At 36.9% G+C, this 12,205-nt stretch overlaps 2 protein-coding genes across 6 annotated transcripts; one reads left to right on the plus strand and one right to left on the minus strand.

Moving 5' to 3' along the window:
• The first annotated feature begins 1,554 nt into the window (after positions 1-1,554).
• On the plus strand, positions 1,555-8,686 carry LOC308398368 (G2/M phase-specific E3 ubiquitin-protein ligase). Of its 4 annotated transcripts, XM_080884940.1 has the most exons (14): positions 1,555-1,612; positions 1,933-2,125; positions 2,206-2,318; positions 2,872-3,181; positions 3,419-3,498; positions 3,676-3,731; positions 3,843-3,870; positions 3,958-3,977; positions 4,325-4,414; positions 4,511-4,821; positions 4,966-5,153; positions 5,491-5,663; positions 6,880-7,094; positions 7,602-8,068. In XM_080884940.1, the coding sequence occupies exons 2-14, from the start codon at positions 1,933-1,935 to the stop codon at positions 7,835-7,837; spliced, it is 2,013 nt and encodes a 670-aa protein (XP_080741066.1). In that variant the 5' UTR covers positions 1,555-1,612; the 3' UTR covers positions 7,838-8,068. The 4 variants fall into 4 exon arrangements, with proteins under 4 accessions (XP_080741066.1, XP_080741069.1, XP_080741068.1 ...); XM_080884943.1 differs by lacking the exons at positions 6,880-7,094; positions 7,602-8,068 and adding an exon at positions 8,596-8,686; XM_080884942.1 differs by lacking the exon at positions 7,602-8,068 and having other exon boundaries at positions 5,491-5,674; positions 6,880-7,012.
• On the minus strand, positions 8,366-11,090 carry LOC308398369 (uncharacterized protein). 2 transcript variants are annotated; one of them, XM_080884945.1, is made up of 4 exons: positions 10,991-11,090; positions 9,858-9,936; positions 9,341-9,559; positions 8,366-8,689 (listed from the first exon to the last, which is right to left on the minus strand). In XM_080884945.1, exons 1-4 carry the CDS (start codon positions 11,085-11,087, stop codon positions 8,491-8,493), a joined length of 594 nt encoding a protein of 197 aa, XP_080741071.1. In that variant the 5' UTR covers positions 11,088-11,090; the 3' UTR covers positions 8,366-8,490. The 2 variants fall into 2 exon arrangements, with proteins under 2 accessions (XP_080741071.1, XP_080741070.1); XM_080884944.1 differs by having other exon boundaries at positions 8,367-8,689; positions 9,858-10,599.
• Positions 11,091-12,205: the final 1,115 nt, after the last annotated feature.

Below are 12,205 nucleotides of genomic sequence, written 5' to 3' on the forward strand. Positions count from 1 at the left end.
CAGATTTTAAAATTACATGGTCTAATATTTACATTTAGCATAACTGCAACATTATTTTTTCGTTTTTTTTTTTTTAAAGACTCGAAAGGACTTGAAATTCAAAGTTTCAGACTTGTGACTTGACTCGGACTTTTACACCAGTGACTTGAGACTCGACTCTGACTTGCCTGACATTACTTGAGACTTGACTTGAGACTTGAGGATAAAGACTTGAGACTTACTTGAGACTTGCAAAACAATGACTTGGTCCCACCTCTGCATGTTACATCCAGTGAAGTTGGACCCCTTCTGACCATACATACATTGCACAAACATCACATTGGGAAGACAATTCAGAAGAGGCAGCACGAGAAGAACAATGAAATACACAATACATGAGGGGAGAGAGTTGGAGAAAAAAAGAACTCCTCCCAGACTGATCTCTTAGAGAAGAGCAGTTTGAGAACAGAAGAAAACCTTCAGCACAAAAGCACATGAATCTTCATACCTCATAAAAAGATATGGCATACAATGTGGCGTATTGGCTAGCAGGTGGTTTAACACTATCTTCATGTCTGCTTCTATTTATAATTCATGGTCTCCATACTCATCTTGTGGTGGACGTTTGTATGACATGTATATGTCATACAGTGGAAATTTATGTTTTTATGTTTTATCAATCTGTGTATTGGTACATAGTGTTGATTTTATTTGCATGATTTTATTGTGATATTTATATTGCATGTTTGTTTATTGATATTTATATTGTACGGTGGCCCCTAGAGACAAAGCACGTACAAAATACAAAACACATGCAAAATCCAAAGCACATGCAAAATACAAAACACATGCAAAACCCATAGCACATGCAAAATACAAAACACTTACAAAATACAAAACACATGCAAAATACAAAACACATGCAAAATACAAAACACTTACAAAATACAAAACACATGCAAAATACAAAACACTTACAAAATCCAAAACACATGCAAAATACAAAACACATGCAAAAGACAAAACACATACAAAATACAAAACACATGCAAAATACAAAACACATGCAAAAGACAAAACACATACAAAATACAAAACACATGCAAAATACAAAACACATGCAAAAGACAAAACACATGCAAAAGACAAAACACATGCAAAATACAAAACACATGCAAAATACAAAACACTTGCAAAATACAAAACACTTACAAAATCCAAAACACATGCAAAAGAGAAAACACATGCAAAAGACAAAACACATGCAAAATACAAAACACATGCAAAAGACAAAACACATGCAAAAGACAAAACACATGCAAAATACAAAACACATGCAAAATACAAAACACTTGCAAAAATACAAAACACTTACAAAATCCAAAACACATGCAAAAGAGAAAACACATGCAAAATACAAAACACATGCAAAAGACAAAACACATGCAAAATACAAAACACATGCAAAATACAAAACACATGCAAAATCCAAAGCACAACGGAAGTGCTCCAGGACGCTAGGGGCAGTGTTGAGCTAGATTTGCAAAATAAACGGCAATTTTGTTGAAAACACATGGAGATGGATACCAGCGGAAAACACCATCAAGGATAGTCACCACGCCTCATAATAAAGGTAATGTGCAAACTGTTGTTAGTTTGATTGTTTGTTTTTATTAATATGAACGCTTGGTTTATGCTTTGCTCATAGACAACTGGTTTTAAAAAATGGATAAAAGTATGAAAACGTAATGTTTTAGCGATTTCTGTCCTTTGCTAAACATCCAAAGTAGCATGCTGTGCACTTTATATACATATATATAATGAAAGTTAAGATAAAATATGTAATCTCCTGTGCATTCAGGAGTCTTAATGTAAGATGTGAAATACTTGTATTTTCTGTGGGTTGTAGTGAATCTTAATTTTGTAAAACATTTGATGGGGTCATTTTTACAGATGTACTGTCCCTTCTGTGGACACCTCTTGGCAGACAGTCCAGCCTTTTGTAGTCTATGTGGTAAAAACATCAAGTTTTTAAAGGACATCACCAGCACTGTGTCGAGAAATCCTGCCCTTAGTGAAGAGGCAGCAGCTCTTCCATCTACCAGTTCCAGCATCCTGACTGGCACAACTATACAGTCTACACAGGGTAAAAAACATATTTGTATTAAATAAATCTTGTTAACTGTCCCTTCCCTAAAATTATAACTTTTTTTTTTCTGTTTATAGCTGGGAAATCATTAGTGGAGTCATTCATAAAATTTCGGGATGTGAAAGAAAGGGAAAGAAAGGCATTTTTTTCAAAGAAACACCAGGAACAGAAGGAACAGAAACCAGTGAAGGTATGTCATAAACTTGAACGTGGAAGTTGACCACTTTTGTTGCTAATACAAAATCCAAATTACCTTTAGCACTGCCAAGGCATCACTGTAAACTTCCATATGCATATGAAAGGAACTGTATATATTGCAAGGGTGGCTAACTATGTCCTCTACAGCTATGGACCCCCCCCGTACTATCTCTGTTTAATTTACTTTCAGGCTGATTGCTGTTCATTGCCTGTATATGGTGTGTTCAGCTAATCACAACCTTGGACATTAGTGTTGCTCGGGGAACGTCGAAGAAACTAGAAACGATCTAGTTGCCGCTCTTGGGGGTTGTAGTTCACCACTGATACAGGGCTTACAATTTTTAACCTGATCTGAATTTCTTAATTGTCAGCCTTTGGTCAACAGTCCTTCAATAATATATGCCCCCTGTTAAAACTATATTTAGTCGCTAATGTTGTCTTTTGAGTCATAGCACAGCTGGAGCACAACTACAGATCAGAAATAAAATGGAAGACCATGTAGGAACAAAGATGTAAAAACATGTTATTGTTAATCTCATTTCTAGATACAGATTGGCATCATGAGAAGGACCAGTGATGGTATAAGACCTGTTCGAGGAAAGTCACTTCCGGTTGATGTTCATTCTCACTGGTCAACTGAGCAAATCTTGTCTGCCAGCGTGAAAAAACATAAGGACTTTAACCAGGCCATGGCCGATGGACCCTATGTACTGCTATACCCTGATGCAAGGGAAGTTAGCACAATTCCTGGAACCAACACCCCTTTCACCATCCAAAAATACAAGGATGCCATAGGGAAGGCCTATCAAAGAGTAACTCTCTACATTTGTAACCATGATGACTTCTTTAATACTGGTAAGTGATTTTGATAAAGCAGTGACAATCATAAAGTTTAGATATTAAAAATAATTCAAGATTTTTCCAAAAAATGTTAATCAGAGAGTGACATGATTTTGCCACAGATTTTAAATATATTTAATTTGTGCTGCATAGCCAAAGTGTTGTATATGTTTGCTAATTGTTAGATATACCTTTCAATACATACATATATTTAAATTAGACTGTATTTTTTGAATCATTGAATATTTGCAGATTGCAACACAGAGTGTGAATTTGAAGAGGACAATGAAGTTCAAGTAAAAGTAGTAGAAAGCCCACTGTCGGACACTGTGGTTAGTCTTTTTTTTTTTTAACGGTGTTTTGTGTGTGTGTGTGTGTGTGTGTGTGTGTGTGTGTGTGTGTGTGTGTGTGTGGGTGGGTGTGTGTGTGTGTGTTTGTATACACCAATATAATCAAGAAAAGTTTAAAGTTTTAAAAAGTGCTGTTAATCTTATTTTACTACTTATCAGGTATGGGATTTTCCAGATAATCACAGCACGCCGGAAAGAGCACCTTCAAGAAATAGGTAAGTTTTGTATTGTGGAGAATACAGTGCGGCGACCGTGAATAGGGTGGAGCCAAAATACATTCTTGTGTATTATATTGTAAATTCTGAAATTATTTAAATTCTTTACAGGGGGTCAAACTTGCAAACTTCTTCTGAAGTAAGACTCTGAAAAATGTCATTAATAATTATCATACAGGCTACAAACATAAATTATATTAACTGTTCATATATTTTTGATATTTAGACTCAAGGTCCCTGCTACAGGTATGTTTTGGACACAGAAATTTGTGTATTGACACACTAGACCAGTGGTTCTTAACCTTGTTGGAGGTACCGAACCCCACCAGTTTCATATGCGCATTCACTGAACCCCTCTTTAGTGAAAAAAAAATAAATTCAAATTCAAGACATAGATATGTTTTTATTGGTGCACAAAATGAGCCGTGCATGTCATGGTGGAGGCTCTGCCGAACCCCTGAGACCGACTCACCGAACCCCTAGGGTTCGATCGAACCCAGGTTAAGAACCACTGCACTAGACCAATAAAATATTAGTTAACTTTAGATTTTAAGAAATGTTCTACTTTGCCCACTAAATGTTTTTCATTGCAGCACATACACAAGTGTTTATGCACCGATTGTAATTGATAGTGACTCAGACAAAGAAGTTCTCATCGAAAAGGATGAGAGTGAAACACAAAGGTAAGTATACATTTAAATGTGAGAATGTAAATATGATAAAAGTGAGTAATAACATCCTCATTTTATGTGATATTTAATAATTTTTTTATGTTCTAGTACAAATGGCCTGTCTGCTGCAGAAGTACTCGAAGAGCTGGCGTCTAAGACAATAAAAACATCTGTCAGCAGATTTAATATAAACAGGGCAAATGTTTGGGATGGAGCAGCTCGGGGCTTTAGACGTGTGTCTTACAACCCAACTGATGATATACTTGTGAAGTTCAGCGATGATGCAGGACAGCGTGAAGATGGAATGGATAATGGTGGTCCTAAACGTGAATTTTTGACATTATTAATGAAATGCCTTAGATCGCGACGAATCTTTGATGGACCTGAGGACAGCAAATTTCTTACATTTGACAGCGCTGGTGAGAAATTTATACCATCTGACTATAAAATTAAATTAATACATTCTGAAGTTAAGCTTGGATGATTAATTTTTTATTAAAATAAAAAGGCATATAATTTAAAGCATTATTTTAGCATAACTAACTAAATAAATCCATTACCAGCTGCAAGAGAGGATGAATATTTCCTTACTGGCAGAATGATTGCCACATCATTGGTACATGGTGGTCCAGGGCCTGCCTTCCTCTCCAAGACACTCTACCAGCATCTGATTGGGACAACAAAGTCTGATGTGGTGGAGGTCACGATTGAAGATGTAACTGATGAAGCTACAAAAGCTTTTCTGTTGGAAGTATGTTGATTTAAATATTCGATTGTAAAACTACAATTTCCTTTGTTATCACAAAGCTTGATGTGTTAATTGCACATTGGATTGTAACGCTGTGCTCCATAGTAGTTGTAATTTTAATCAACATGCTAAGTGTACCAATGTTTGTTAATTATGAACAAAGATAAATGTTTGACTTTAAGTAGAGGAGTAGAAAACAATACCAGAATAACATGCTTTAAAATATAGACCAAACATTGAAGTGCACTAGTAATTATATTTAAAATGATTTTGATGTGAACGTCATGGACAACAACCTTGTGATACTGCAATTTTCTTTTTTTTATTATGTAAACACTAGATATCCAATGCTGCAACGCTGAAGGAACTCCATGGGTGCATTGAAATGCATTGCAGCTTATTGCAGACAGCTGGCTGCTATGTATTTCCGGACTCTTTAGATGGTAAAGGCAACATCATTAAGGACTACCTTAAGTGGTACATCATATACCGCAACCACTTCTCAATCCAAAGGTAACATATTTGTAAGTATTTGGACTGATACTAAATAATGGGGCAATGTAGCTACAGTATTTTAATAATAGTTTTTTAACAAAATTGTTTTTTAAACCATAAGCAACACTATAATGAATTGATAACAAACCACAGCTACAGAAGCCGCCTATTCTTTTGACCAATTTTTTTTTCGAATAATATGTATGTTTCTGCTTAATTTTACAGTTTTGCATCTTCCCTTTTTACTTATAGTTTCCATGGTTAATTATACTTTGAGCCTAATGTTTGCAAAAAGTTTTTGAGTTATCATGCATGTGCTTTACTCAGTATGGAAAAAATCATGTGAAGCTGCGAGGACAGAGATCAAATTTCAAACTTTTAAACACTTATTCTATTAGAATTCTTGTTACTTATCAGTCCCCGCATAAAACTGGATAAAGCTGCAAACACAAGTTCAGCCAATGACCATGTTTAGGCAGGTACTTTAAAAAAATGCAGTGCAAATTTGATCTTTGCAGGTGGTTTGATCTTTTACATTATTGATTTTATTGAGAATAAACCGTACTGTAACGTTCACAAGAACCAGACGGTTGGGGTCTCAGTTTGTCCGTTTATTCGGCACATAAGCCAGCGGGTTGTTAACTCAGGGGGAAGCGCTCTCGAACTACACCTCTCTTCAGCCTGGCACACACACAGAACAACCAGGTCACCCCACCCCTTCCTGTACACCACCCTCACTACTTTCTGCAGCCCAACCAAACATGAATCTTAAAGGAACAACAACAGTGTGCAGAGAAAACCAACATGTCACTGTCCAGTAACACTTAACCATCGTTACAGTACTGTACTGACTGAAAATGCATTTGCAACATTGTGGCTGAAGTAACTTAAGCTCCAGTTTCCAACATTCACTTGCTGATGAATAGAAATGCAGATGGTAAAATATAAATTCGGAAGGTGGCATGGTGGAGCAATGGATAAAACATCAGACTGGGATTCAGAAGGTAGCACGTTCGATGAGAGCCCACACACCAGGTGTGTCCTTGAGTAAGACAGCCAGCACTAACTCACTGCTCACCCCAAGGGTGATGGGTTAAATGCTGAGATCTAATTTCCCCCTAGGATCAATAAAGTCTGTAAAATTCATTGTGCTTTCGGAATAATTAAAATAAAACATTCAAAAAGTGTTTTTCATTTTTTTATTGTAGTGCTGATGACAATTTTCCCCTTATAGATTTAAGGATGGCCTCGCAACACTTGGTGTAATCCATGCCCTGCAGCAGCATCCTTTGTTGTTCCAACCCTTCATGTGCTCAAGACCAGAGCCGCTGACATCTGATTTTTTAGAGGACATGTTTGCTGTGGTCCTGAGCGAACCTGGCAGTTCAAGACGGCAGGAAGAAACCAGGGTGCTTGGATTCTGGCGAGACTATCTGATAGACGCTGAAGGTTTGTTTAATACAAAACTTGTACTGCAAACAAATTTCTACGATCAGTGAAAACCAATAAAGCAGCTCTTTCATGAATATTACTTTTATGATATATATTTTTTAAGTTTAAACTGTCAGGTGATATTTCTGCTATAGAACAGAAGCACTTTTTTTGTCTTTTAGCAGTTGAATCTCATCCCTTGGGGGATGAATGTGCTGCCAGCAGTGGCTATTGGGGAGCTACCTAGCATGAACAAAACAATAATAACAGAGTCAAATTATCACCTTTACAGTTTCTGTTTAAAATGGAAAAATTGTACCGCAATAGTAAGTCACCACAGAGCTGCTGTTTTATATATTTTTTTATATTGAACTGGTATGGGTGTTTGTGCTATTAATCTTGGAAAAACAGTAAAAACATAACACTTTGGAACATTTGAGGATCCAAGTTTCTGATATTCTGCTTTGTATTTGGAATTATTATAAAATAAAGAATTATCTTTAGCTACATTCTATTTAATTATAGATACCAAAACAGCAGTCTCCCTACAAGACATCCTGATGTTTGCCACGGGCCTAAACAGCATTCCACCAGCTGGAATGGAACCAAGACCAAGATTGCTGTTTGGTGATGCATCACGTTTCCCAATTGGGAAAACATGTGCAAACACCATTGTGATACCAATGGCTCAGTCATATAAGCAGTTCCAGGATGATATGGACTTTGGAATATTAAACTCTCCTGGTTTTGGTCTGTATTGATCGACTTACAGTTTGATCCTCACACTGTAATATAGTCCTCATTTCAACTGTGTTTTTGTTCTTATACAAAAAGGTTTGTTTAAAGAAATTGGCTAGATATCTGTTGGGCCAAGGCCTTTGTTTTAGTTACAATGCTAAAGTAAATGTCTGTGATTTGAAAGGATTACTTTTTAGTACCCTTAGCTTTAGAATTCCCTTTACTACTATCCAGCATTTAGAAAAGATATATTCATAGATATTGTACATTTTACACAATTTCTATTTCAGTGCAAAGTGTAATTTGCCTTGTTAACGTTAACAATAAATCTTATTACTTAAATTAGAGTGTTTTTACTCCTTTATTTTATATCAACCTGTATTAATAAAGCTAATAATACCAACACGTGTCTTGCATTTAAGGTGGAGGTTAAGAGAGTCTTCACAATATCATCTGTTAGGATAAATAATTTATTTGATCTCATCGTCACAACTGATATTCTTATTTGGAAAAACACAAAGGCTATTTTTTTAAGTGACTATAAACTGATGAACTATAATTGTGATCTACTTGAAGCAAAAAACATTTTTTTTTTGCCTTAACAAAAGTGCAGGTGGTGCATTATTATAACCACAAAGTGGAATCCACAGTTCTGGGATGTGTGGGAACCTTGGCATTACAACCCAGCAAGTCCTTTTAGTCTGATGTAGTTCTCCACACAAGATTCCAATGTCTGTGATGAACTGAAGCCACTGTTTAGTCCTTCAAAATATTCCTGTAGGTGAGGGTCTCCACAGAAATCGGGAGTTGAACTCATCCTGAACTGGCTCAGCTCTTGATGTCCAACTGCAAGGCCACAGTCGCGTCCACCAAACCTAAAAGTTTGTACAAGGAAAATTTTTACTATTAAAATACTAAGAAAACGCTACAACATCCTTGTCTCTGTAGGGGGGGGGGGGGGAATTATGCTTAAAGTGAACATATGCTTTTACTTAAGACCACTGGCTGTATTATGGCATTGAATAGACTAGAAGGTGGTCAGAGTTCCTGTAACTACCTGTCTTGAACAATTGACTTGCTGAAAACATTGGCAGATTTTTGTCATGTATTTAAGGAGATAATATAAAACGGCTTTTCATAAATTTTAGCACTGGAATCAACATGTGAAAAAAGTAGACCTATTTAGTCCAAATTTTGGGTGGTACAAACACTGTGGTGTCTGTTTTTTATGACCATACAGTAAAAGAAGACTATATGATCAAGTGCATAGATCAGTGCGCCCCAGGGTGACTGTGGCTACAATGTAGCTTGCCATCACCAGTGTGTGAATGTGTGTGTGAATGGGTGGATGACTGTTTGTGTAAAGCGCTTTGGGGTCCTTAGGGACTAGTAAAGCGCTATACAAATACAGGACATTTACCATTTAGAGATTAAAAGGTGCTAAAAAAAATGTCATTTTTGTGATTTCTACTTAAATTACAGACTTTTGATTTTTCACATTTTAAATTGACAAGAGTGATACAAACCTATGAGGCAGGTAATACATCACATCCGGTTTACCAGATGGACAGCGTGACTGGCTAACTGGACGGATCAGGTGCGTGTTCCACTTTCTTTTGCATTCATCCAGATCCCTCTGAAGCACAGCCATGAAAATGAAGCGCACCAAGCACATGTGTTCATGACTACCATTAAAGAGGTGCATTTCCTTCATGTCACTCAAAAGGTCCATCCAGAACTGTGTTCTAGAAGAGACAAAAACATACCATCAGTTCAAAATCACTATCCTTCAAAGCCTCACTATTTCTTACGTTTATGAAACTGTTTCTTGAGTTGATGTAAAGTGCGTGCATTTTGGATTTCTATTCATCTCACTTTCTTTATTGACAGTTTAAATTTTCTATCTTATACTTGGCTACACATTGAAGCTATAAAGGAAAGGTGGTGTAATACAAATCAAGGCTTCTGCATCACAGACTATATATTACAGCCACACTTTTATTTGCTTAATATAGTTGTTTCTTGAAAAATTTTAAAACCTACCGCTGTTTTCTGAAGTACGACCACCAGCTTTCAATTCTTTGATTTGTTATTGAAGATCCATACATATGACTGGCAGCTCCTGCAAAAAAATCCTGATGAGATGACCGTAAGGCACAATGCATTGCTGCCATCGTCCCATTTTCAGTGCCGCAGTCTGTGCGAAGTCGCACTGGTATGACTCCAAACTCTGAAGCACACTGAACGTAGTGTTGAGCTATGACTTCTGGGTTGCTGTTAGTTGCTCCGCAAACCAACCATAATATCTTCCGCGAATAGCCATCAATACAACCACTGATAGTCAAACCATATGGCTTTAATTTGTCATATCCATCAACATGCCAAGTGTGGTTTGGTCCAGGTGAATCGTAAACTCTTCGTAAAAACTTTTTCTTTGAGCGCTTTTGGACTCCAGATGGGTCGAGCTCTGCCATCATCACCATTACATCATGCCTTTTCACAGAAAGATGGTGTTTCTGACGCAGTGTCTGCCACATTGAACGGTATCCATAATGTTGACCAGGTCCCTTCAGCTCTTCTATTATTGCAGCACAAATCAAGGCCTGAGTTGAGTAATGTTTTTTGCGGGACAGTGATAAACTTCTTAATCTACTTTTAAGTGTGGTCAGACTGATCTTCTGTTTATGTTTTGAGGCCAAAATGTCCAATGTTTCATTATAGGAGTAACCGTCTCTGAAATATTTCTGAATGAGGTCTTCAATGGAAATGTTTTCTTGAATTGATCCTTATAAACAGAAAAAAAATAAGATGGGAAATGGTAATATAGATCATCAGACAAGAAATGTGCAGTTTTAAATAACAATGACATTTAAAAACCAATGTATTGTCTCATTATTAAACGAAATTAATATGTTGCTTCTTTGGGCCTCAGTAAATTCAAGACAAATAAAGTCTACAACTATAACCCTAACCTGGACGACTAAGAATCTTCACAGATATATACCTTACTGGTTTAAATGATTGCAAAATAATGTGTATGCAATTTATATAACATAAAAATAATATAGTAAATAAGGACTGCATTCAAATGTAAATAAACTGTAAACAGCCAAATGGCAGCTTTGTGAACTGGTTCAGACAACCTTTTTTATATATGTTATTTGTGAAATACTTACTGTTGTTGACAAACGCCAAAAACTCAATATGTTTGCCACATGAACCGCAGAACTTGACAACTTCTCTCACGTTATGGCCACAATATGGACAAAACATTCTTACCCTGAAACAAACAGCATTTTTCTTTTAAAATGGAGTATTAAAACGGAAAAGGGCAGACCTAAGCTAAAGTGTATATACACAGACGCATTTCCAACACAACAGCTACGTTGCTAGCGTAAAACTGAACTTCCAAAACACAACTACCTAGATAACTTAAATTACACAATTGAGAGCATATGTATGGAAGCCCGTTTCCGCCACTAAAAAAAAAAAAAAAAGGATACTTAACTCGAAATTTCGAGTTATTTTCTCGAAATTTCAACTTAGCAACTCGAAATTTCGACTTAGCAACTCGAAATTTCGACTTAATAACTCGAAATTATGAGAAAAATAACTCGAAATTTTGAGTTATTTTCTCATAATTTCGAGTTAGCTCTGCCAATCAGTAATCTATGTGAATGACGTCATTTCCGTGTTACCCGGAAGCTGAAGCCCTCAGCTACAAATGCTACAGAAATGCTAATTATAGATACGGATCATGAATTCACAAATTGCTGAGTATTTTAAGCGTGGCTTCACAAATGAGGAGATTCTTGCGTTATTAGCTGAATCACATGGCATTACTATCAGCCTCCGTACACTTGAAAGGATTTTACACAACAACCGACTTTGGCGCAGAAAGAACAAAACAGAGGTGGGAGAGGTGGCAGCACAATTGGCAACCTCAGGACAGTGTCATGGGTATCGTTGGATGCACCAGAAGTGTTGGATGAATGGCATTGTTACTGACAGAGAAACCGTTCGTCTTCTGCTCCGTTTATTCGATGGAGAAGGTGTGGATTTGAGGTCACGTAGACGACTGCGGAGGCGAGTGTATCATAGCAGAGGCCCCAACTATGTGTGGCATATCGACGGCTACGATAAACTGAAGCCATTTGGGATTGCAATCAGTGGATGCATTGACGGATTTTCAAGGAGTATAATATGGCTAGACGCTTACAAGACAAATAATGACCCGAGAGTAATTGCTGGCTACTTCATGGATGCCGTGATTCAACAAGGTGGTTGCCCTGATCGAGTGAGATTAGATCTAGGAACAGAAAACGTCCATGTGGCTCACATGCAACGATTTTTGCACTTTACAGACAATGAACCAGAAAGAGAGCACGTCA

This window comes from Rhamphochromis sp. 'chilingali', assembly GCF_963969265.1.
Source record: "Rhamphochromis sp. 'chilingali' genome assembly, chromosome: 6".
NCBI lineage: Eukaryota > Metazoa > Chordata > Actinopteri > Cichliformes > Cichlidae > Rhamphochromis > Rhamphochromis sp. 'chilingali'.